Here is a 26,385-nt window from a genome sequence, read left to right as displayed (position 1 = left end):
ATTTTTGTGAGGCAGAATGACCAAAAACCAGCTATTCATGAATTTCTTTTGGGGGAGGCGTTTATACCGTTCCGCGTTAGATAAAATTGATAAAGCAGTTTTATTCTTCAGGTCAGTACGATTACAGCAATACCTCATTTATATCATTTTTTTATGTTTTGGCGCTTTTATACGATAAAAACTTTTATAGAATAAATAATTATTTTGGCATCGCTTTATTCTGAGGACAATAAACTTTTTTTATTTTTTCTTTGATGCCGTATGGCGGCTCGTTTTTAGAGGGACAAGATGACGTTTTCAGCGGTACCATGGTTATTTATATCCGTCTTTTTGATCGCGTGTTATTCCACTTTTTGTTCGGCAGTATGATAATAAAGCATTTTTTGCCTCTTTTTTTTTTTTTTCCTACGGTGTTCACTGAAGGGGTTAACTAGTGATATAGTTTTATAGGTGGGGTCGTTACGGACGCGGCGATACTAAATATGTGTACTTTTATTGTTTTATTTTTTTATTTAGATAAAGAAATGTATTTATGGGAATAATATTTATTTCTTTTCTTTATTTAGGATTTTTTTTATTTTTTTTTTTTACACGTGCAAATTTTTTTTTTTTACTTTGTCCCAGGGGGGGACATCACAGATCGGTGATCTGACAGTTTGCACAGCACTCTGTCAGATCACCGATCTGACTTACAGCACTGCAGGCTTACCAAGCGCCTGCTCTGAGCAGGCACTCGGTAAGCCACCTCCCTCCCTGCAGGACCCGGATGCCGCGGCCATCTTGGATCCGGGCACCTGCAGCGAGGAGGAGGTAAGAGACCCTCGCAGCAACGCGATCAAATCGCGTTGCTCCGGGGGTCTCAGGGAAGCACGCAGGGAGCCCCCTCCCTGCGCGATGCTTCCCTGTACCGCCGGTACACCGCGATCATGTTCCGTGACCGCTCCTGGCACATAGTGCCGGATGTCAGCTGTGATAATCAGCTGGCGATCGGCCGCGTTCCCCCCGTGAGCGCCGCCGATCGCGCTGGACGTACTATCCCGTCGGCGGTCATACGGGCCCACCCCACCTCGACGGGATAGTACGTCCAATGTCAGAAAGGGGTTAAAGGGGTGCCCAAGGGACTTACCCTCAAAAAATAGACTTTGTTCTATTCCGTGCGACGGCAAATTCCTCTTTGGTCAGAAGCTGGAGGACATTTTAGAAAAAGCAGGCGACAAGAAAAAAGGTTTTCCTTGCTTTCCGGTGGATATCAGAAGGCCTTCTTTTCGGAGGGGAAAATTTAATAGAGGTCGCCCTCCGGGAGATAGAAGGAACTGGGACTATAGAGATACAGTGTTGTTCAAAAGTCCTGCATAGGATAAATTGATTTTTCAAGTTTTAAACGTTTTCTGTCTAATATCTTCGATGCTAATACGACATATTATATATGGTTTTGTTCAGAATACAATTTTGCATTCTCTCCCTGTAATATTTTTAGCTTTTGAAGCAGTTTTGCCTGAAATTATTGCAACAATATGGGAATTGAAAGCACAACTAAATATTGTACAGCTTCAGATCCAAAATTAGCCAATCACAGATGAGGTTCTTGTGACCAATCATAACCTGGATATGGCAGCCAATCACATTGCATTACATTGCATCACATCTGCTGCTTTATTTGTTTGTTTTATCTATTGGTCTATCTAGTGAATCATACTGTAGAGTTTTTTATGATGGGAGCCTTCAGATTTTTGTCAACGGAGGATCGTGTGCGAGTTGTGGTGCTACATGAAGAGGGTTATACTGGCCCCCAGATCGCAAGGAAGGTCGGCTGTAATCAGAGTACAGTCGTAAGAATTTTGCAGAAACCTAAGCAGCTTGGAATTACCCAGGACAGGCCCAGATCTGGTCGGCCCAGAAAGTCAACTAAAAGGGAGGATAGAGTACTGATAAGAACATCCCTTGCCAATCGAAAGCTCACCTCTCCTCAGCTTCTGCAAGAATGGCAAGAAAAGTACAATATTGAGGTAGCAACATCAACTGTTAGGAAGAGATGTTTGGAAGCAGGATTGAGAGGGTGCAAGGCCCGAAAGAAGCCATTGATGACAGCCATACAAAGACAAAGGCGAAAACTGTGGGCATTGAAATATTTAAAATGGAGGAAGGAGGAGTGGGAAAAAGTCCTATTTAGTGATGAAAGCACTTTTTGCATTTTAGGAAATGATGGCAAGTGTTATGTGAGAAGGTTCCCACATGAAGAGTACAAGCCAGAGTGTTTGAGCTTCTCTGTGAAACATCCGATGAAAGTAATGGTCTGGGGCTGTATGGCAGCCAATGGTGTTGGAAGAACAAGGTGGCTACTATTGACTGGCCAGCTCAGTCCCCGGACCTCAATCCAATTGAAAATTTGTGGCACAAGGTATCATTAGAGATATCTAGAAAACAGCCAAGGACCAAGAGTGAGTTGATTGAGGCTCTGATACAGGCCTGGAACCACATCATCACTCGTGAACATCTGCAGAAGCTTGTTCAGTCAATGCCACAGAGATGCAAGCTGGTGCTCAAGAGCAAAAGCTGGCCAATAAACTATTAGAAGCTTAAGATGCACTCAAAAGGCCCTTTTCAGCACTCTGAATTAAATAAAAAATAAATCTTAAAAAGTAAAATTTAAGTCTGTGTGAACTTGCATTGGAAGTTAATGAACTTAGAAACCTGTTCACCATTCTACACACTGTACTGGTGTAGGTATGGTTATGCTGTAAAAAAAAAAAAATATAAAAAATGCGCAGACCATAACAATTTATACACTTGGGACATTCAAAAATGAGTATGGCATACAATGAGGGATTACAAAAACATATATGTTCCACCAGTTTCACTGTAGAGATTCAGAAGTATGAAACATATAGTTTTCTTCACGCCTATGCAGGACTTTTGAACACCATTGTAGAAAAGGATCTGGGTACATGTTTAAGGGCCCCTCCACATCGGCAAAAAAGCCCTCCCAATGACGCCAAGCCAGAAGTAGGGGGAAGGCTCTCTTTTTTTTTCTTCATGCCTGGATAAGTATTTCCCCCAGCCATAGGGCATTAAGTGTCGTCAGCGACTGACTAAAAATAGAATTTATTCATCCACCTCGACAGACTTTTGTGTTGACACCACACAGAAAACTTCCGGAGGAACAGCTAGCTCTGGAAACAGAGGTATTGGGGCTAGTTCTAAAACGGGTCCTAGTAGAAGTTCCAAGGGAAGAGGAGGGAGAAGGTTTTTATTCCCCTCTCTTTTTGATACGAAAACCAGATGGCTTGCTAAGGACTATTGTGAACTTAAGAAAACTTGGTCAGTAATAAATTACTCCTTCAAGATGGAGTCGGTAAACTCAGCAATAAAGATGCTGTTCCCGGACTGCTTCATGGCAGCTATAGACTTGAAAGACGCTTACTACCATGTCCCAATTCATCGGGACTATGAAAAATTTCTGAGGGTAGCAGTGTTTGTCCAAGGGCAACTCAAACACTACCAGTATGCTGCCCTTCCATTTGGTCTATCGATAGCGCCAAGAGTATTTACAAAATTAATGTCAGAGGTCATGTCCTTCCTCCGTTCCCGGGACATAGTCATTGTTCCGTGCCTAGACTACTTCCTTGTAATAGGCAGATCAGTGGATCACTGTCTTGCACAAATAGAAGAGGTGACTATGACCCTAGCAGTGTTAGGTTGGGAAATAAATGTCGCCAAGTCGAGATTAACACCAGAGAAAGTTCAGTCCTTCCTGGGGTTGGTTCTGGACTCCACGCGCCAACTCTGTCTCCTGCCGGAGAGCAAGGTATCCAAAATACAAAGTCTTGTGGAATTGGCAATACATCAGCCTGTAATGACACTGAGGAAGGCGATGTCCCTGCTGGGGTCACTAACATCCTGTATTCCCGCTGTAAAATGGGCACAGTTTTCACCTGAGGCAATTACAGTGGAAGGTCCTGTCAACACAAAGATTGTTAGAAGGGCGTTTGGAGGGAAAAGTTCACCTTTCAGTAGGCGTCAGATTCCCTAATCTGGTGGTCAGTAAGGGATCACTTGAGCTCAGGGGTTCAGTGGCTAACTCCGATAGAAGACGTGATCACAACGGACGCGAGTGGTTCAGGATGGGGTGCACATCTAGGGACCCTTTCGATACAGGGATCCTGGTCCCATACAAAAACACATCAGACATCCAATGTAAAAGAGTTTTGGGCTGTAGAAAGGGCAGTAAGACATTTCCTTCCTATCCTTCAGGGTCGTCATACCAGAGTTATGTCCGACAATTACGCAGTAGTAGCCTATATCAACCATCAGGGGGGAACAAGGTCCCTTTCACTTATGGGGGCAACATCTGTGCTTCTTCACTTAGCAGAATCTCACCTACTGTCCCTCACAGCTCTGCACATAAAGGGGGTCGAAAACATGAAAGCGGACTACTTAAGTCGCAAAAAGCTAAGACAGGGAGAATGGTCGCTGAGTCTCAGGGTATTCCAACAGATAGTGCAGGCCTGGGGCACACCGGTAATAGACTTATTTGCCACTGTTCACAACAGGAAGGAGGAGAGGTTCTGCTCATTAGACCCGAGGGGGAACCCGGTTGCAGTAGATGCCCTTCAAATACCGTGGAAATTCAGCCTCGCTTACGTGTTTCCACCGATAGCATTAATTCCGGTAGTAGTAAGGAAGATCAGAATGGAGCAGGCAAGAGTGATTCTGATTGCTCCATTTTGGCCGAAAAGACCATGGTTTTCTCTCCTAAGACAAATGTCGGTAACCGATCCATGGATCCTACCAGAGGTTCCGGACCTGCTTACCCAGGGACCAGTATGCCACTCTCAAGTGAAGGGTTTCCATCTGGCAGCCTGGAATTTGAGAGGGCATTACTAAGCCGACAGGGATTCTCGCCAGGGCTAGTCTCCACCCTGTTGAGAAGTAGGAAGCCGATTGCATCGAGGATTTATGGTAGGACATGGAAGAGGTTTCTAGAGTTTTTAGGACAACCTTTGTCGGATGAGGCTCCTGTGAGTGCTATTTTAGAGTTTCTACATGCAGGCTTACAACTAGGGTTGGCAACCAATACGCTTAAGGTTCAAGTGTCAGCGTTAGGAGCTTTATATCATTGTAATTTAGCCTCCAATAAGTGGGTAGCCCGTTTCATTAAATCATGTAGTAGGTCTAGACCTGAAGTAATTCAGAAAATTCCTCCCTGGGATTTGAATCTGGTTTTAGATGCTCTAACTAAAAGTCCTTTTGAGCCTTTGCAAGAGTTATCGGTAAAATTTCTCACTCTAAAAACAGTGCTATTGGTAGCTTTAACATCCGCACGTAGGGTGAGTGACTTGCAAGCCTTGTCCGTTTGTCCTCCATACACACATATATGAAAACAGGGTGGTTCTAAGACCAGATCCTAAGGTAGTTCTTAAATTTCATAGGAGTCAGGAGATTGTATTACCCTCATTTTGTGTTAATCCTAGAAATCCAGGTGAGGAAAGGTTTCATACTCATGATGTAAGGAGGTCTATGTTACAGTACATATCCTTAACCAGTCAGTGGAGGAAAGATCAGTCTCTATTTGCAGCTTTCCAGGGTAGCAGGAAAGGTCATGGGGTGTCCAAAGGTACTATTGCCAGGTGGATTAGGGAGGCCATTAGCTTATCCTATGCTGCATGTGGCGTTCCGATCCCTGAAGGCATCAAGGCTCACTCCACCAGGGCCGTGGCTACTTCCTGGGCTGAAAAAGCAGAGGTATCGATTGATCAGATATGTAAAGCCGCTACCTGGTCCTCACAGTCTACCTTCTTTAAACACTACTGACTGAATTTATCTTCCTCTACTGACCTTACCTTTGGTAGAAGGGTGTTGCAAGCGGTGTTCCTTTCTCCAAAAATCTCTCAGGCGTGCTGTCATGGGAGACGGGAAAACACCAAGGTTACTTACCGGTAGCCGGTTTTTCCGGAGCCCATGACAGCACCTGTATATTCCCTCCCTCCCTTTTTCACCCTTTGGTGCGCACTTTTAATTCGGTGTTTTTTTGTTATTATAATGTGGTGGTAGATTGCCATTTGTACTAACCAAGGGGTTGCCTCTCATGCTGTGAAAACCAACTGAAGCGAGAGAGAGGTACCGCCCTTTTATTTCAGTAGGTTTCCTGTCCTGACTGGGCGGATCCCCTCTCTCAGGTGTGCTGTCATGGGCTCCGGAAAAACCGGCTACCGGTAAGTAACCTTGGTGTTTCTAGTTTTCTGACCTGCTGAATAGAGCGGTGTACTCTGCCTTCCGGCAGCTTCTTGGGTAAGTGCCGGGACTGGAGTGGCTGGAGGGCTCTGCGCAACCGGCGGATCCCTGCTTTTTTTGCAGCAGGGGGTGGCCTTCCTTTTCCTGCTCGGCGCCGAAAATGTAGCCCCTGGCTTCGGTTTTGTGTAGGTCGGAGCCTCAGACCGCACTATGACGTGCTTCCATGGCTCCACACCCCCCCTTCCCCCCCCATTCAGGAGCTTCTCATTCAGGACGAGAGCACTCGCAGCATATTCTCGGCAGCCATCCTCATTCTCCTTCCGCTTCCAGACACGAGTTGGCATCCGGAAGCGGCTGCTGCATAGGACCCGGCGGTATTCAGTGCTGAAGACAGTGCTAATCCAACATGGACTCAGGGAACCCAGGATCCGAGTAAGGAGACGCCGCTTCCTCTCTCCCCCTCCCCACACTACCTCCGGCAGTATAAAGGCCATGACCAGTGTTCCCTGATCTTAAAGGCACAGGAACAGTATTCCCTGGTCTTAAAGTCACATGACCAGTCGGAAGCCGGTCACCCCAAATGAGCTCAGGAGCCCACCGATCTCCGCTTATCCCAGAGTACCTAGTTCCCAAGTGGGCTTTATCACTGCCGCAATCCATGGCTTCTCTGACCAAGAGATTTAATCCCTCTGTGGCTCGGAGTGCTCGCAGGATTATACATGGTCCCTATCCTACACGGGAGCCGTCGGCTAGCAGGGGCCGCAAGTGTTCTAGAAACGTACAGGCGTATAGAAAATGGGAGCTTCCATTTCTTGATCTCCCTCACCAATAATTTGCTGAGAACAAGACTCTGAATATGGATCGGATGTTGCCTTGGATCTGGACTCACCAGAGCTTCAGAAAAGGATGGATTCGCCTATTTATATCATCAACCAATCTCTGTAGATTGATGAGGACTCCAGTTCTACTCTAGATCATGCAGTGTCCCTCAAAAGGAGACTAAACTCCCAACAGAGCATTTGCCATTCACCCGGTCAGGGAGCGTCTGGATACGCGATTCACTGGACAGAAGCCTCTTCAAGTGCAGTATCCTTTTTCAGCCAATATGCGAACACGTGGAGTGTCCCCTCCATGTATACCCCCCTGCGACGTGGGATGCCATGCCTGGTCTGATTTTTAGGGGCGACGGGCCCTTTTAAAGGTCACTGATCTCGCCACACCATCAACAGACGAGCACATGGAGTGTCGCCTCCATGTATCCTCTTCTGCAGCCAGGGCTAGTGCCGGACAACCAGCCCTGTCCACCCGGGGACCTGAACTCCATGGATGTACAGAGACTCCCTTTTTGGCTTCTGAGCAGCCCCCTCTGCATCACCACTATTTTAAACCAATTTTGGTAACAATGCACAGTCAGCCTGCAATATAGTATAAAAATAAACACCGTGTGCACCGCTATGTATTGGTGCAGAGACTAGGTTCCCAAGCCGTATAGTAAATTATAAGAAAGTCTCGCACTCAACTTAAATCTGATAGATTTATTGGTACTAAGGTAGCACTACCTTAGTACCAATAAATCTATCAGATTTAAGTTGAGTGCGAGACTTTCTTATAATTAGCCTGCAATATAGTGTCTGTGCCCGTACGGGAAATTACTATTTAGCAAGTCCCATGCAAACAATATATAATAACCCCTACATAGAAAAAATTTGCATAAAAAGGATCAAAAGAGAAAATAATTACTTTTATTGAACATAATCACATAAAAATACATATCATAACACTACTGTTGGATTCTATGATGGGTACAACTACAGAGGAGCCACAGGTCAAAGGGAAATGTTATGCAGTCTAATCATACTTACACCCTGAGATAACCTTAGAACATACACACAGAAGGTCCACTATGTAATAGGACTATGTAATCACTGTGCTGGTAAATAGCATCCGGCAAAAAAAGCATCAAAAAGGTTAGAGGGGGAACACCAAGGTTATTTGCAGCATATTTACCTCGGACCAGCGGCGCCACCACCCCTACGCGCGTTTCGGTGTGCGTGCCTTCTTCTGGGGGAAATGACTGCTTTGCACACTCTTGGCAATGGTTTTCATTTCACAGGTGTGCCCTGCCGGGTTTAATAAGTGGGATTTCTTGCCTTATAAATGGGAGTGGGACCATCAGTTGTATTTTGCAGAAGTCTGGTGGATACACAGCTGATAGTCCTACTGAATAGACTGTTAGAATTTGTATTATGGCAAGAAAAAAAAAAGCAGCTAAGTAAAGAAAAACGAGTGGCCATCATTACTTTAAGAAATGAATGTCAGTCAGTCTGAAAAAATTGGGAAAACTTTGACAGTGTCCCCAAGTGCAGTGGCAAAAACCATCAAGCGCTACAAAGAAACTGGTTCACATGAGGACCGCCCCAGGAAAGGAAGATCAAGAGTCACCTCTGCTTCTGAGGATAGGTTTATCTGAGTCACCAGCCTCAGAAATCGCAGGTTAACAGCAGCTCAGATTAGAGACCAGGTCAATGTCACACAGAGTTCTAGCAGCAGACACATCTCTACAACAACTGTTAAGAGGAGACTTTGTGCAGCAGGCCTTCATGGTAAAATAGCTGCTAGGAAACCACTGCTAAGGACAAGCAACAAGCAGAAGAGACTTGTTTGGGCTAAAGAACACAAGGAATGGACATTAGACCAGTGGAAATCTGTGCATTGGTCTGATGAGTCCAAATTTGAGATCTTTGGTTCCAACCACCGTGTCTTTGTGCGACACAGAAAAGGTGAACGGATGGACTCTACATGCCTGGTTCCCACCGTGAAGCATGGAGAAGGAGGTGTGATGGTGTGGGGGTGCTTTGCTGGTGACAATGTTGGGGATTTATTCAAAATTGAAGGCATATTGAACCAGCATGGCTACCACAGCATCTTGCAGCGGCATGCTATTCCATCCGGTGTGCGTTTAGTTGGACCATCATTTATTTTTCAACAGGACAATGACCCCAAAGACACCTCCAGGCTGTGTAAGGGCTATTTGACCAAGAAGGAGAGTGATGGGGTGCTACGCCAGATGACCTGGCCTCCAGTCACCAGACCTGAACCCAATCGAGATGGTTTGGGGTGAGCTGGACCACACAGTGAAGGCAAAAGGGCCAACAAGTGCTAAGCATGTCTGGGAACTCCTTCAAGATTATTGGAAGACCATTCCTGGTGACTACCTCTTGAAGCTCATCAAGAGAATACCAAGTGTGTGCAAAGCCGTCATCAAAGTAAAAGGTGGCTACTTTGAAGAACCTAGAATATAAGACATATTTTCAGTTGTTTCACACTTTATTGTTCTGTATATAATTCCGCATGTGTTAATTCATAGTTTTGATGCCTTCAGTGTGACTGTACAATTTTTCATAATCATGAAAATACAGAAAAATCTTAAAATGAGAAGGTGTGTCCAAACTTTTGGTCTGTACTGTACCTACCAGTATCCCTGCCCAATGGGTCATCAATTAAAAATACCACGGACTGTCAGAATATCTGGCTTGTTCCGTCTTGCGGCCTCGGGTTCAGCGCTCTACCTTTCCTTAGCCGCCGCATGGGTTGCTAGAGCAATGGTCTCCTGGCCGGAGACCTTAACTACTTTGATTCAGAACAGTAACCTTTTCCCGGAGACAGTACAGCTGGCCATACAAATCTCTTGAGCGGGACACTATGTGGTTCACGCCTCTTGGATGCGACTAGTTGCGCGGCGCAGTCAGCAGCAAATGCCATTACATTCAGAAGGGCATTATGGCTCAGAGAATGGAAGCGTACTCTGCGTTCTCTGACATTACTCCCTTACCAGAGTGGTCGGTTATTCGGTGAGAAGTTGGGGGCGTTCCCCACGCAGGAACAAAGGATTGCATGTTTCCTATAGACCCAACCAGCAGTGGAAGGGTTGTCCAAAACAGTCTAGATCTGAGGGATCTCGGTCCCAAAAAGGGGATGGAAAAGTAAGACCGATCCTGGACCTCAAACTTCTAACAAGCTTGACAAGTTCCTCCTTCTTCGGATCGAGTTCCTCTGTTCGGCCATTACCTCAATGGAAAAAGGTGGTGTGTTTCTGGCATCCATCGACATTCGGGATACTTACCTCCACATTCTGATTTTTCCCCTCTCCAAAAATTCCTGCTCTTTTCCATTCCCGAACAGCATTTTCAGGTCATGACCTTGCCCTTCGGCCTTGCTACCGCTCCCAGTGTTCACAAGGGTCATGGCGGCTGTCATGTCCATCTTGCACTCTCGGGGCGTGGTCGTCCTGCCCTATCTGGTCGACTTTCTAGCCATCCTTCCAGGACTGCGCTGAGTCTGTCTATATCACTTGCGATACCCTTTCTCACATGGGCTGGCAGATAAACTTAGACAAGTCTTCCTCATTTCCAGCCCAGCAGATATCCTTTTTGAGGATGATCCTGGACACCTCCAGAGGGTTGGTAATTCTCCCTTGAAACAAGACCGTGGCCCTTCAACATGGAGCTCGCGCACTTGGTCATTCATCCCCCTCATTCCATTCGATTTGCTATGAGGGTTCTGAGGAAAAATGGTGGCTGCAATAATGGAAGCAGTTCCCTTCGCTCCGCTTGTTTTCTGCAGGTCAGACAGGCTTTCAGAGGGTAGTCTCTGAGCTCTTTCTTCATCCAGGGGAGATCCTTTCTCCCGGTTCAATGGTTATTAGTGACTACTAATGCCAGTCTTCTGGGCTGGGGAACGTCTCCCGATCATTGTTCTGGGGATCCGAGCAGTACGGCTGGTCCTACAGTAGGTCCACTGCCTTCTGCCTGGTCACCCCATCCGAATTCAATCGGATAACGCTATGGCTGTGCCATATGTCAATCATCTAGGAGGTACCCGTGGCCAGGCGGCCATGGCCGAGGTACCTCACATTGTTTGATGGGCCAAGATCAATCTCGGTAGTACACATCCCAGAAGAAGAACTCTGGGCGGCAGTCTTCTTCAGCCATCTGGGTCTCGCCTCAAGTGAGTGGTAACTTCATCCGGAAGTCTTCCAACAGATCTGTCTTCACTGGAGCACTCTGGATGTAGATCGGATAGCGTCCAGACTGAATGCCAATGTACTCGAGTTCATAGTTTGGTCTCGAGATCCAAAAGCCATTACAGTGCATGCTCTGGTTCTTCCGTGGTTCCAGTTCCGTCACCCCTCTTCCACTACTTCCAAGAGTCTTTAGGAAGCGAAAAAGGTCCCAGTGATCCTGGGCAATCTGCACTGACCACGTAAGGTTTTGTTTGCGGAGCTAGTACAACTCGTCGCTGAGTTTCTCTGGCGGTTGTCGGATCGCCCAGATCTGCTCTCCAGGAACCGGTTCTGACCCAGGCGGGACTCTCACAACAAGTTGTCAGCGACTACTGCTTGTAAGCCCGCCTCAGTATGCATTTTTGCTTGGGGCAGAGATAACGGACACCTTCCCCCTTTTTTAGTTTTAATTTTTTAGTTTTCCTTCAAACAATCAAGATTCAGGCCTGACGCTCAGCTCACTGTATGTCTAGATTTTAGCCTTTTTGGTCTTATTGCAACAAAACTGCAAGTAAGGACTTTCTCGCAGGGAGTTTTCACATGTGGTTCTTCCCTATCGCATACCGTTAGATCTTTGGGACTATAATAGTCCTGGGGGGGTCTTACAGTAAACTCCTTTTGTTCCGGACAGACTTTACTGTCATGGAAGGTCGCCTTTTTCTCTGCGGTCACGTCATTCACGCGGGTCTTCGGAGCTAGCCGCTCTGTCCTTTGACTCTTTTTCCTTATTGCCAGCAAGGCAAGGTTGTCCTCAGGCTGTCCCCGTCCCTTGTTATCAAGATGGTATCGTACTCCAACTGTTACGAGGACATCGTTTTTCTTTTTTCTCGTTCGGCACCAGTCCACAAAACGGAACGGGTTCCCCATACTCTAGACGAAGTGAGTGCTCTGAGATAGTATGTATCGAGGACGGCATCCTTCCGAAGGTTAGACACTATATTTGGGCTTCCTGACGGTCACAGGAAGGGTTTAGCTGCTTCATCGGCCATGTTAGCCTGGTGGATTCGTTGCACCATCCAGGGGCCCTTCCGCGTCAGAGGTCAGCCTAAACCAGTGGGGACCAGGGCACTCTCCACTTGGTTGATAGTGGCTTATTGGGCCATTAGGTACCAGGTGTCAGCAGAGCAGGCTGACAAGGTTGCTGTTTCGTCCAGTCCACACACATTCTTGAAGCACTACAATATTCACACCCAGTCTTCCGCAGATGTGAGTCTGGGCAGGCAAAAATGCGCTACCGGGGCCTGCAGAGTCTAAGCAGCGGTTACGGATCTGTTATGTTGTCCCCACCCAGGGACTGCTTTGGGACGACCCATGGTATGTGTCCCCCAATGAGGCGAAGGAGAAATAGGGATTTTTGTGTACTCACCGTAAAATCCTTTTCTCCGAGCCACTCATTGGGGGACACAGCACCCACCCTGTTAATGGCTCTGTGTTTGTTCTGTAATTTGACATGTTATACTCTTATATGTTATTATTGATCTCCTACTGCTTTTGCACTGAACTGGTTCTCTGGGAGCCAGCATGGGGGTGTATACCACAAGAGCTAACTTTCTTTGTATTACTTCGTGTCAGCCTCCTGGTGGCAGCAGCATACACCCACGGTCTGTGTCCCCAATGATTGGCTTGGAGAAAAGAATTTTACGGTGAGTACACAAAAATCCATATTTTCCGAGTCTGCTTCAAGCCTCATAAGCCTTCTGGCATTTTGTGGGTTCCAATTGCCAACTAAATGGGTTGTACAAGATAGTGGCTCCTTGCTCCCTGGTCTTGGATACTGAACCCAGCTAAGTTCTATGTAATATTTCACATGGTGCACTTTCTTTTTATCTGTTTTATCTTGCAGCACCTTCCCCATAAAGAAATTGACCTTCAATGATGACCCTTCAGTAAAACCCCCACCCAAACCTCCGCGGGTGTTCCTTCCACTGGAGATGGAAAGAGAAGCGACACCTCCAGACTCTTGTAAGGGGCCTGTAAAGGTGTGTGCACTGCGGACCCTAGAATGAGAAATCACCCGGCGGCGGCCCCCACTGGCCATATAATGGGGATTAGGTCAAACCTACAGACGGCAGATTACATCTCTACAAGCCAGGACTATGCCAGTCCCTACATGTCATGCCGAGGAGGTCTGCCGGGCACCCCATCCCCTTGGCACCTTTTTGCGTTGTCATTAGAAGTCTTTAGCACAACCTTTTGTGAAAATCATTTTGTAAATTTCCAGAGATCTTTAAGGAAAACCAAAGGGTCCGGACGGTTTCTTACCTGCCATTGCACCTTCATTTTAGATACTGACAGAAATCCAGCTTCTGATGTTTTCCTATGACATGTCATGAAATATTATATAGGCATCCTCTATGTAATCACTACATTTCTAAATGTGTGGGTTTTTTTTGTTTTTTTTTTAATAACCATCTTTATATTTCAGCCCATAAAGCGCATCCACTCGGATGATGGCGGCACGCTGAGCGCTGCGGAGCCCCAGAAGCTTCTCAGGTTAATGTACCATAATGGGGCCAAAGGTGACAACTGCGCTGCAGTTTGCTGTGGGTACATTGGATATGGTGGAACTTGCTGCTCATTGTATCTGTGAATGTTCCACTTACAGGAAAAAGACGCTTCAGATGGATGACTTCTCCTGTGTTTCTGTTCTGGGGAGGGGACATTTTGGTAAGGTAAGCGTCAGGGAATGTTAGTGACAATTTCACAGCTCCTTTTTCTTCAAACAGCGCCACACTTGTCCATGGGTTGTGTTTGGTAGTGCAGCTGTGCATTATGGATGGCGCTGAGTAGCAATACCACACACACCCTCAGGACAGGTGTGGTGCTGCTTTTGGAACAGCATTTATATGTTTTTTATTCTCTGGATCCCTTCTAGTCGCTGGTGACTTGTAATTTTACAATGTTCCACCTACTCGATCCATCACGTTATTGGGGGAGTGTCAGGAGCCCCCCATACTCATCCGATGATCCGCCGCTCTGCAGGGTACTATTATAGGGCCGAGTTTTGGAATGTCAGATTCTTGGCCTATTATAAGTGTCTGTACCTTGCGGCCTCTTCTGGGTGCAGTGTGGTCTCTGTAGTGCCTCCAGCTGATTGCAGCCTGGGGATGGATTTCTCTCAGCAGCTCATTATAGTCTGCGGAATTTGGTTATGTAAAGAAGCCGCATACTACGCGGCACCAAGTCTTTTGCATGTAAAATAATGGCCGGCGTTTGCATATATATCACATATCCTTGCAGAGCGACCGGTCTTGCAGTAATGGAGCAATAGATAAAGGGGAACTCTACCAAAAGTCCTTGTAATTGTGCCAATCCTTTATTATAGTAATGGGGGATCACAATATTCCTGTAACTACTTGGCTATAAGCAGGAACATGGCGGCATGCAGTGTGAGGAGTTGGGGCAGAAGTGTCCACTCGTCGTATGTTGGACACATGGAGATGACCACATGCTCTTCCCATCTGCTCGCCTTGGGGTGGCCATCGTATCATCTGTCCTCTCTGCACTTGGTTGTGGAAGTTACATGACTGGACGGGGAAACAGATTTTTAGGCAGTGATCTATTAGCAAGCAGCGCCGGCGGCTGTCCTCCATGCATTGTTGGAGTCTCGTGGTGCTGAGCATCTCCATCCCTAATAAATGGAGTCTTATCTAATGTGCGTGTACTCTGTTTTGTAGGTTCTGCTGGTGGAATATAAGAGGACAGGAAAGCTGTATGCCATCAAAGCGCTGAAGAAACGAGAGATCGTGAGCAGAGACGAGTATGAAAGGTGAACACCGGCCGCGGCTGGAAAAGAACAAAAGGATCGGCAGCCAAAATTCAATGTGGCCGATTCTTGTCTGCCCTGATATTATCTGTAGAGGGAGGCAGGTGGCCTCCATATGCATTAGATGGTCAGGTAGTCCCAACAAAATGGGCATGTTAAGTTCACCTTGATTCTCTAAAGTGTATGGAGGTCTTTAGTTGCAGTTCTCTGGATAATGGTGACCCTCACTGGTACATCCTCACATATCCTTGTGTGGCGATGTGTCCTGTGCCCAATGCTGGTACATGATGTGATGTGTCATCCTGTGCCTGCTGGTGATGCATGTGTGCGGGATGACGTGTCCTGTGCCTGCTGGTGATGCATGTGTGCGGGATGACGTGTCCTGTGCCTGCTGGTGATGCGTGTGTGCGGGATGACGTGTCCTATGCCTGCTGGTGATGCGTGTGTGTCGGATGACGTGTCCTATGCCTGCTGGTGATGCGTGTGTGTGCCGGATGACGTGTCCTATGCCTGCTGGTGATGTGTGTATGTCAGATGACGTGTCCTGTGCCTGCTGGTGATGCGTGTGTCGGATGACGTGTCCTGTGCCTGCTGGTGATGCGTGTGTGTTGGATGACGTGTCCTGTGCCTGCTGGTGATGCGTGTGTGTCAGATGACGTGTCCTGTGCCTGCTGGTGATGCGTGTGTCGGATGACGTGTCCTGTGCCTGCTGGTGATGCGTGTGTCGGATGACGTGTCCTGTGCCTGCTGGTGATGCGTGTGTGTTGGATGACGTGTCCTGTGCCTGCTGGTGATGCGTGTGTGTCAGATGACGTGTCCTGTGCCTGCTGGTGATGCGTGTGTCGGATGACGTGTCCTGTGCCTGCTGGTGATGCGTGTGTGTTGGATGACGTGTCCTGTGCCTGCTGGTGATGTGTGTGCCGGATGACGTGTCCTATGCCTGCTGGTGATGCGTGTGTTGGATGACGTGTCCTGTGCCTGCTGGTGATGTGTGTGTGCCGGATGACGTGTCCTGTGCCTGCTGGTGATGCGTGTGTGTCGGATGACGTGTCCTGTGCCTGCTGGTGATGCGTGTGTGTCGGATGACGTATCCTGTCTCTGCTGGTGATGCGTGTGTGTCGGATGACGTGTCCTATGCCTGCTGGTGATGCGTATGTGTCGGATGACGTGTCCTGTGCCTGCTGGTGATGCGTGTGTGCCGGATGACGTGTCCTGTGCCTGCTGGTGATGCGTGTGTGCCGGATGACGTGTCCTGTGCTTGCTGGTGATGCGTGTGTGCCGGATGACGTGTCCTGTGCTTGCTGGTGATGCGTGTGTGCCGGATGACGTGTCCTGTGCCTGCTGGTGATGCGTGTGTGCCGGATGACGTGTCCTGTGCCTGCTTGTGATGCGTGTGTGCCGGATGATGTGTCCTGTGCCTGCTGGTGATGCATGTGTGCCGGATGACGTGTCCTGTGCACCAGGCGGTGGTACATGCATATGAGGTGGCGTGCCCTCTGTCCTGCTGGTGATGCATGTGGGTTGACACATCTAGCCCACCTGTCGTGCTGCACCTTGACCCTAACCATTTTTGGGCTCTTTTCCATCCAGTCTGCAGTGTGAGAAGCGGATCTTTGAGGTGGTGAATTCGTCCGGGCACCCGTTCCTGGTGAACCTGTTTGGATGCTTCCAGACCCCAGAACACGCTTGTTTTGTCATGGAGTACATGCCGGGTGGAGACCTGATGATGCACATTCATGCAAACGTCTTCCCACAACCCGCAGCACGGTAGATAATGTGCAGGGCATTCTCTATACGTCATGTCGGTCATCTGCCACTAACGTCCTCCCTCCTGGCAGGTTCTACTCCGCCTGTGTGGTCCTGGGGCTCCAGTTCCTGCACCAGAAAAATATCATTTACAGGTATGAACGTCTGCTGAATCTTAGTCATGTCTGCCCCTCGTCTAGGTCATGTTTTGTAAGATCAGGCTTCATGACACAAATATGACATTGCCTGCCCCAGCGCTCCAGAGTCTTCCCCGACGCACCTAAAGTGCAGGACATGTATGGATTCCTGGTCGGCTCTATGTGATGATATCTGATCTATGGAAGTAATGTTTAACCTTCTGCTTCCAATTCAGAGACCTGAAGCTGGATAACTTACTGATGGATGCCAGCGGCTTTGTGAAGATTGCAGATTTCGGGCTCTGTAAGGAAGGTGAGGCTGGCCTTACACGTTCAGTAGCATTTATTCCTTCTGCCATATCCCTTATACACACTCGGTTCAGCTGAGCTTGCATGTGTTTTCGATGGGGAAAGGGGAGTAAGCCGCTTACCGGACCCCTCTGTTGTTGGTTTATCTCCCGAGCGCAAAGGATCAAGCAATGAAATTCAACATGTCCATCTGTGCTCCATTTTGGGAAGAGTCAGGAGACCCCCAAACACATGGGATAGTCATCCAGTCCCTTGGAAATTGGTGCTTTCAGACATCGTGTATGGCCATTTTAAAGATACTCTATCGCTTCCTCCCTTCTCTTACATTGTGTCTCAGGTATGGGATATGGCGACCGGACCAGCACCTTCTGCGGCACGCCAGAGTTCCTGGCACCCGAGGTTCTTACAGACACGTCATACACGCATGCCGTGGACTGGTGGGGGCTGGGCGTGCTGATCTACGAGATGCTGGTAGGAGAGGTGAGACCTGATCCAGCAGATCTGCCGCCCTGTGCTTGGGCAGTATGTGCCACACTGCTGTTATCACAACGTGCCATGGCAAATAATGCCCTCTGTTACACCCACGATCATGCCATCTCATGGGACTTCCCTGTATGTTCTCACCTGCTGGTTGGCATCTGGCATTGGATGTTTCCTCTTAAATACTGTGGATGAGATTTGCCCATTTTGATGCCCCTTGGCAAAATCTGAAGCCATCCAGCCATGTTATAATGCTGCCTCTTATTCCGCACAACCGTCTGCATTATCTAATGCCCGCTCTCATTTCTGGCTGACTAGTGCCCGTTCCCTGGTGACGACGAAGAGGAGGTGTTTGACAGTATCGTGAATGAAGAAGTACGCTACCCACGCTTCCTGGCCATCGAAGCCATCAACATTATACGGAAGGTGGGTGAAAGATGGCGGCTAGTCTGTCTTGTAAAGGCCGGCATATGACAGCAGGCATGCGATGGCAGCACTACCTAAGGGTGTAAGGCCGGGAGGCTTGTTTTGTGTGGGATTTATTCTAATTATTGGACCCATGACAGCGGCTGAATGATGGCACCCGCCGCAGTGGGATTGTTTGAGACTGTGACCTGATAATGCAGCAGGGACAGGCCGGGTCCACAGCAGCACAGAGTATTTGCAGATCTCCTGAAGATAGGGCTATTTAGGACTAAGGCAGTGTTGTCATATTTTAGGTGGATAATGTGAACGCTGTTAAATTCATTTTTTTTGGAGTATTTATTTTTTTTTTTTAGTTACTTCGTAAAACGCCGGATCGCCGTCTGGGGGCTGGAATTGGTGATGCAGAAGAGATAAAGACACAACCATTCTACCAGGTACTTGGAAAATGTCACAGAGCAGGCAGTCGTTATTTATCACATATCCCATTGAAAGTCACTTTGTTCCCACTTATGGCTGATAACAGCGAGTCGGATGTACCCCATAGTTTAATAGCTCCTTTACCACCTCAGCAATATGAAGTATTGAATGCTTTAGATCTTTCACCACTGACCTGCCGTCTGTTTGCCCCAATACAGGAGATAGATTGGGGGGCCCTGTTCGCCCGCAGGCTGCAGCCGCCCTTCGTACCGGCCCTAAATGACCCATTTGACGTCCGAAACTTCGATGAAGAATTCACCGGGCAGAGACCTGTGCTGTCTCCATCCGACGACCCTCGTCCCCTGACCGCTGCTGACCACGTTCTATTCCAGGACTTTGACTTTATCTCTGACCTTCTTCTTGGGGAGCAGAAGCCGTGACCCCGATCTCTATGGACCCGATAGTCACTTTACGACAGCTGCTGATCTCTGTGCCAAAGGGTCGTTCTGGTTCCCTCCGCTGCTGGATGATCGGGGCCGTCATGAAAAGACTTTACAGACCTAAGGAAAATAGTGGGGTGACATTTCCAATCGCCCCTTTAATTAAATCAATACATTTCATCACCCCCGATGTGGTCCAGGGCAGAGGACGAGTCGTTGTCACTGCTACAAATGAAGGAAAATGGAATATAGAAGCAAAACTAAAAACCCTTTGCGGGATCTGTCCTGCATGGAGGGTGGGGGTGACAGGCGGCGTCACCTGTATGATAGTAATATATAGGGATCGGTATCGTGTGTTTTTATTTTTGGTGACCTAATAATAAGGCACGCTACCCCTTTACAAGACACAGGGAGGACTTTTAAATACAGAATTCAATCTTGAGCGATGATGTGTCTGGAGGATCGTGCCGTCCTGTGCACTAATAAACCTGAGATGTGATGTTCGCCTGTGCGCAGCTTCTTCTCTAAAGGTTACAACGTTGCTGCCTTTTTCCCCCAAAACCGCGCTACCCTTGGGTTGTATGAGGTACTGCGCCTCCTAAGGCTGAGCTGCCGGACCACATCTAATCCATGGACAGGAGAAGAGATATTTCTGGAAGGAGGTAAACAACCCCAATTTTATCCTTCGCCACGACAGCACCCCACATGAGAGGGATCCGCCCATAGGAACAGGAAACCTACAGAATAAAAGGAGGCGGTCCCCTCTCCTCAGTTTAGGTTTCCTGTTCCTATAGGAATCCATGCTTACCTACAGATGAAGAGGATTCCTGGGCCATGCATCCGCCTGTGTCGGTTCTGGGGGAACGACGGAGGAGCCCCTGCTTGCAGCCTCCCCCCTTGTCTGATCAGCTATCCGTGGTCCGGGTCCAGTCACTGCTGGTCCGCCCGGCTCCATGAGGACGCGCGTGCGCTGCAGCAGCCGGCTTTAATATCTCCGGCCGCCGCATGGTGTGAGAGAGAGGCGCGTCTAATCCGGAAGTCGCCGGAGCTCTTCCGGGTTGGGTCCGGGGAGGCAGGAGATTCGGCGCCAGATTCAAAAGCGGCGCTGACGTTGGACCGGTGTGTGTGAGTATGGCTTCACCGGCCGACGAAGCGCACCTGCCTGCAGCAGAGCAACGTTCTCCCAGTAAAGAGAGAAGCGCTAGGAGCAGCACTGGTGGTCGCTCTCCAGAGAAGCGATCTACCACCAAACAGAATGCCAAGGATCACTTGCCAAAAAATCCGCCTCCAGAACTGGTACCTGTCAGCTTCACTGGGTGAGTTTTTAAAATCCTCTTTCTATATGCTGATATATGTTCCTCCTGTATCCCTCTTCCTCTAGACTAAGAAACGGACAAAGAAATCCAAGCACAAAGAATGCGCCTTATGTACGCAGCCCCTTCCAGATTTTTATGCTAAAAGGTTGTGCTCAGAATGTATCATGCTAACCTTACGGCAGGAAAATATAATGACTCCATCTGATGTTAGAGCCATAATTCGGGAAGAGATGCAGGGTTTGGCGCATACAAGTAGCACCAGTACCAGCCAACCAAGCAGGTCCCTGTCTCCAGCGAGCTCAAAATCAGAGGATGTACATAGATCCTCGGACGAATCTAGATCCCAGCCGAGTTCATCCGAGAATGAAGGGGGGCTTTGTCTACCTAACAGCAGTATAGACAACTTAGTAAAATCTGTCAGAAGCACAATGGGGTGCCCAGACAAAAAAGGGAAAAAAATCGGCTCAAGACCTCATGTTTGGGGGGTTAGGACAGGAAAAACGTAGATCCTTTCCCGTCATACCCACTATTAAGGACCTAATTAAAAAAGAATGGGATAAGCAAAATACAAGAGGTTTCCTACCATCATCCTCTAAGACGCTATCCCTTCAGCGATGAACTAAATTCCTGGTCAAAGGTGCCAAAGGTTGATGCCGCAGTCGCTTCCACTTCTAAACAATCGGTCTTGCCAGTAGAGGATTCGGGGGTCCTAACAGACCCTTTAGACCGTAAAGCAGAAGCCTTACTAAAAAGATTGTGGGAGGCTAACACGGGGGCATTTAGGCCAGCTATATCTAGTACCTGCACCGCAAGGTCACTTCTAGTGTGGATGGAACAGCTGGAAGAACAAATTAGAGGTAGAACTTCGAGAGAATCAATCTTGCCGACAATCCCTCTAATAAAAGAAGCGATAGCATTCCTGGCAGATGCCTCTGTGGATTCGCTATGCCTAGCAGCCAGATCAGCCGGCCTAGTGAACACAGCCCGGCGAGCACTCTGGTTAAAAAACTGGAAGGGGGACGCACAGGCCAAAGCAAAACTTTGTGCGATCCCTTGCCAGGGTGAGTTCCTCTTTGGGAAAACATTGGATGATCTCCTAAATAAAGCGGGAGAGAGAAGGAAAGGCTTCCCTAATCAATCTCTTCCATCTTACAGGAGAGGCTTCAGAAGACGCCCCTTTACCAGAAATAAACCGTTTGAGACTCAAAGGGAGCGCTGGGAGACCAAGGATCCAAAACAAAAAGGTGCTCTGTTTAGCGGATCCTATAATACGAAGCGTAGCAAGTACCGCTGACTATGAAGTGGGCGGCAGATTAAATTTTTTCTTTCCTAAATGGAAACAAATAACATCTAGCCAATGGATTCTGGACATTATACAATACGGTTTAAGATTGGAGTTTGATCGAATCCCTTGGGATTCTTTTGTAGTAACATCACCAAAAGGACGTGAACAACAAATGGCTCTGGAATCAGAGATCCTATCTCTTCTATCTAAAAGAGTCTTGATAGAAGTTCCCCAGGATCAAGAAGGGAAGGGGTTCTATTCCCCTTTATTTTTGATCAATAAACCAGATGGTTCATTCAGAACCATCATAAATCTCAAAAAATGAAATTCCTTTTTGCATAATCATACTTTTAAAATGGAATCCATTGGTTCTACCATCAAACTTTTGTTCCCTAGATGTGTCATGGCGGGGATAGACCTAAAAGATGTCTACTATCATCTTCCCATACATGCCGACCACCAGCGGTACCTAAGGGTAGCGGTCATCCTGGCGGGATAGGTTCGTCACTTTCAATACGTAGCAATGCCCTTTGGGCTTTCGATGGCTCCCCGCATCTTCACAAAAGTGATATTAGAAGTGATGGCTCATCTATGCCAACAGGACACTTTAATAATACCCTACCTAGATGATTTTCTAGTAGTAAGAAATTCTATACCTCAATGTAAGATTCGATCTAATACGATCTTGTCCCTACTGGAGTTAGGCTGGATTGTCAACTTCGAAAAGTGCAGGCTGAATCCAGAAACCGTTCAAACATTTCTAGGAATCCAGCTAGACTCCGTAAGTCAGAAATGCTTCCTCCCACAGTCAAAAAGATTGACTATACAATCAAAGGTGTCATGGGCAATGAAAAACCCACACATGACACTAAGGAAAGCTATGTCCTTACTGGGATCATTATCCTCATGTATTCCAGCCGTGCCGTGGGCTCAATTTCATACCCGTCCATTACAGTATGAAGTATTATCGGTTCAGGGAAAAGAAGGACATCTGGAAAGTAAACTAACTCTTTCCAGGGATGTTATAGAATCCCTATCCTGGTAGCTAGATATCGAGCACCTTTCAAAGGGAGTACCATGTATAATAAACCCTTCTAGGATAATTACCACCGACACCAGCCCTACGGGGTGGGGTGCCCATATGGAGGATAGTCTGGCCCAAGATATCTGGGATCAGACAGAGTTAACATGTTTTTCCAATTGGAAAGAATTAAGAGCGGTAGAATATGCCTTAAATCATTTTCTTCCACAGATTCGAGGCGCACATGTAAGGGTTTTCTCGGACAATTCCACCACAGTGGCATATGTGAACCGTCAAGGTGGTACACGGTCAGGAAGTCTGATGACAATAGCAGCAGACATCTTCCAGCTAGCAGAGACTCATCTCGCATCCCTAACAGCCCTACACATCAGAGGTGTAGAAAACATCCAAGCAGATTACCTCAGCCGAAACATGTTACGCCAAGGGGAATGGACCCTAAACAGGACCATATTCAGAATGATAACAAGAGCATGGGGTATACCACAAATAGATCTGTTTGCCACCAGAGGCAACAGACAAGTAAAAAGGTTCGCTTCCCTGAACTTCATGGATCATCCAGACATGTTGGACTCTCTTCACCACCCTTGGAAGTTCAGACTAGCATATGCCTTTCCTCCGATGTCTCTGATTCCACTAGTGATCAGAAGAATCAGGAGGGAACGAGCAAGAGTGATCCTCATTGCACCCTTTTGGCCAAGAAGACCATGGTTTTCTTGTCTCCAGACCATGTGTCTATGCGACCCGTGGGTTCTTCCATCAAACAACGAGCTGCAGGACCCCTTTTTCCACCCGCAAATGAAAGGTCTTCACTTGACGGCGTGGAATTTGAGAGGCAACTATTAAGTTCAAGAGGGTTTTCAGTAGAACTAGTAAACACCCTTTTACTAAGTAGGAAAAGATCTACCACCCTAATATATAGTAGGGTATGGAATAAATTCTTAAATTTTTATACAGTACCGTTCACTAGGCAAGTTCTGGTGACACCTATTCTAGAATTCTTACAAAAGGGCCGAGAATTAGGGTTATCGGTACACCTTAAGAGTTCAGGTCTCAGCATTGGGAGCCCTATACGGATGCAATATAGCAGCTAATAGGTGGATCTCCAGATTTATAAAGTCTTGTGAACGTAGTAACCCGGTCCATATTCCCCGTCTACCTCCGTGGGATTTAAATCTAGTACTGGAGGCCTTAACCGGCTCCCCGTTTGAGGCACTAGATTCCATACCTTTAAATGTCCTAACATATAAAGTAGCTCTAACCTCAGCCAGAAGGGTTAGTGACATCCAGGCCCTATCAGTAGACCCACCTTTCTTACTAATATTCCAAGATCGGGTAGTCCTAAAACCAGACCCCTCATACCTCCCTAAGGTGGCATCCACCTACCACAGATCACAGGAAACTTTTCTCCCTTCCTTTTTTGATTTCCCTATAACTCCAGAACAACATAAGTTCCACACCTTAGATGTCAGAAGAGCCATCCTGACCTACACTGTGTTCTAAATTATTATGCAAATAATATTTCCTCATATTTTCTCTAAATTACCTATCTGAATTGCAGTCATTGTTATTTATCAGTCATCTACTATTCTAGTATAATTGCAATGTTTTGGAACAAACTGCCTATGAAAACAGTATCTTTTTTTAAAAAAAATAAACACTCAAAAATGCATGTTCCAAATTATTATGCACAGCAGAGTTTAACCATTTTTTTTTTTTTTTGAACAAAAAAACGGTCAATTAAGTTATAAGCATTATCCGCTTATTACAAAATGCAATCAAACAGTTTTCAAGTGAAAACTTTATTCTAGGTGATGTTACATTTGCACATAGGACCCCTTGTTCGAAAGAAGCTTCTGAACTCTCTCGTCCATTGAATTTGTCAGTTTTTGGATGGTTTCTGCTTCAATTGTTTTGCATGTGGACAGAATACCCTCCCAGAGCTGTTGCTTAGATGCGAACTGCCTCCCGCCATCATAGACACTCCTTTTGATGATGCTCCAGAGGTTCTCAATGGGGTTGAGGTCAGGGGAAGATGGTGGCCACACCATAAGTTTGTCCTCTTTTATGCCCATAGCAGCCAGAGATGCAGATGTGTTTTTTGCAGCATGAGACGGTGCATTATCATGCATGAAAATGATCTTGCTGCAGAAAGCACGGTTCTTCCTCTTGAACCATGGCAGGAAGTGTTGTTTTAGAAACTCCACATAGATTATGGAGTTCATCTTTACCCCTTCAGGGATCATAAAGGGGCCGACAATCTCTCTCCCCATGATTCCAGCCCAAAACATTACTCCACCTCCTCCTTGTTGGCGCCTTAGCCGTGTTTTCATGGGGTGTCCATCAACCAGCCATCCTCCACTCCATCCATCTGGACCATTGAGCGTTGCACGGCCCTCATTGGTGAACAAAAGTTTGGAAGTCAGTCTTCATGTATCGTTTGGCCCACTGGAGCCGTTTCTTCTTGTGTGCAGTGGATAGAGGTGGTCGACAGGATGGCTTACGCACCTCTGAAGGACCCTGCATCTTGTTGTTCTGGGGACGTTGGAGGCACCAGCAGCTTCAAAAACTTGTCTGCTGCTATGACAAGGCATTTTTGCGGCTGCTCTTTTAACCTTACACAATTGCCTGTTGGAAAGGGTCCTCAATTTTTCTTTATCAGCACGCACACGTGTGTGCTGGGAATCAGCTACATACTTCTTGATTGTGCGATGATCACGATGAAGTGTCTTGGCAATGTTGATTGTAGTCATGCCTTGACCTAAATACTCCACAATTTGTTGCTTCTCAGCAGCCGACACATCCTTTTTCTTTCCCATTTTGGCAAAAAAATGTAGGCTGCTTAATAATGTGGAACAGCCTTCTTAAGTAGTTTTGCCTTTATTTGGACACACCTGCCAAACTAATTTGCACAGGTATCTGCAATTGCTTTCAGTGATATAAAGAGCCCTGACACACATCACCATCAATGAGTTTAAATGACAAACAAAAAAATTCTAACCTTATCACTCCTAAACTCTTTGTGCATAATAATTTGGAACACAGTGTATATAGAAAGGTCTCACACATGGAGGCAGAGTAGGGCTCTGTTGGTCTCCTTTCAGGGCCACGGGAAAGGACATGGGGTCACAAAAGCTACCGTATCTCGGTGGGTCAGAGAAGCTATCTGCTTGGCCTATACATCAAAAGGCGAGATTCCTCCAGTGGGTATAAAAGCACATTCAACACGAGCCATGGCTTCCTCCTAGGCGGAACAAGCAGATGTACCAATCCATTTAATATGTAAGGCCGCAACCTGGTCAACACCTTCTACTTACTCTGTCGCCTCATTGGGGGACATAGGACCATGGGTGTTATGCTGCTGTCCACTAGGAGGCGACACTATGCATAATCTGAAAAAGATTAACTGTGGCTCCTCCTGTGCAGTATACACCCCTGGACGGCATCAGCCTTCTCCAGTTTTTGCTTAGTGTCGCAAAGGAGGCACACCTAAAGATTTTTACTCCGTTTTCCGACGGGATTACAGATGAAGAAAAGAGGGTCTCCTGTGAGACTCCCGGCATGGCTCCTTCCTCGGCCCCCTATTATGGGGTGCCCAGTTGAAGTTGAGATGGCTATTCCCCATGCTGCTCCTTCCCCAGCCCCTCGGGTGTTGGTTCGAAGTCGAGACCCCCCTCCTTCCCCAATTCCTTTTGGTTTCTGGGTTGAGGTCGAGGCGAGGATAAAGGCCC

The 26,385-nt window shown here is 47.2% G+C and overlaps 1 protein-coding gene across 3 annotated transcripts in view; it reads left to right on the top strand.

Moving 5' to 3' along the window:
* The window catches only part of PKN3 (protein kinase N3), a 44,307-nt gene extending 24,789 nt beyond the window's left edge, over window positions 1-19,518 (top strand). For all 3 annotated transcript variants that reach the window (XM_077284422.1, XM_077284421.1, XM_077284423.1), the window contains 11 exons: window positions 13,137-13,272; window positions 13,719-13,786; window positions 13,899-13,965; window positions 14,971-15,062; window positions 16,650-16,826; window positions 16,898-16,960; window positions 17,179-17,255; window positions 17,589-17,731; window positions 18,050-18,157; window positions 18,511-18,591; window positions 18,793-19,518. In XM_077284422.1, coding sequence (XP_077140537.1) covers window positions 13,137-13,272; window positions 13,719-13,786; window positions 13,899-13,965; window positions 14,971-15,062; window positions 16,650-16,826; window positions 16,898-16,960; window positions 17,179-17,255; window positions 17,589-17,731; window positions 18,050-18,157; window positions 18,511-18,591; window positions 18,793-19,014 — 1,234 coding nt within the window. In that variant the 3' untranslated portion in view covers window positions 19,015-19,518. The remainder of the gene's footprint in view (window positions 1-13,136; window positions 13,273-13,718; window positions 13,787-13,898; window positions 13,966-14,970; window positions 15,063-16,649; window positions 16,827-16,897; window positions 16,961-17,178; window positions 17,256-17,588; window positions 17,732-18,049; window positions 18,158-18,510; window positions 18,592-18,792) is intronic.
* The last annotated feature ends 6,867 nt before the right edge of the window (window positions 19,519-26,385 follow it).

This window comes from Ranitomeya variabilis, chromosome 2 (genome assembly GCF_051348905.1).
Source record: "Ranitomeya variabilis isolate aRanVar5 chromosome 2, aRanVar5.hap1, whole genome shotgun sequence".
Lineage (NCBI taxonomy): Eukaryota > Metazoa > Chordata > Amphibia > Anura > Dendrobatidae > Ranitomeya > Ranitomeya variabilis.
Note: the sequence above shows the minus strand (reverse complement) of the source record. Positions and strands in the feature narration are given on the sequence as shown.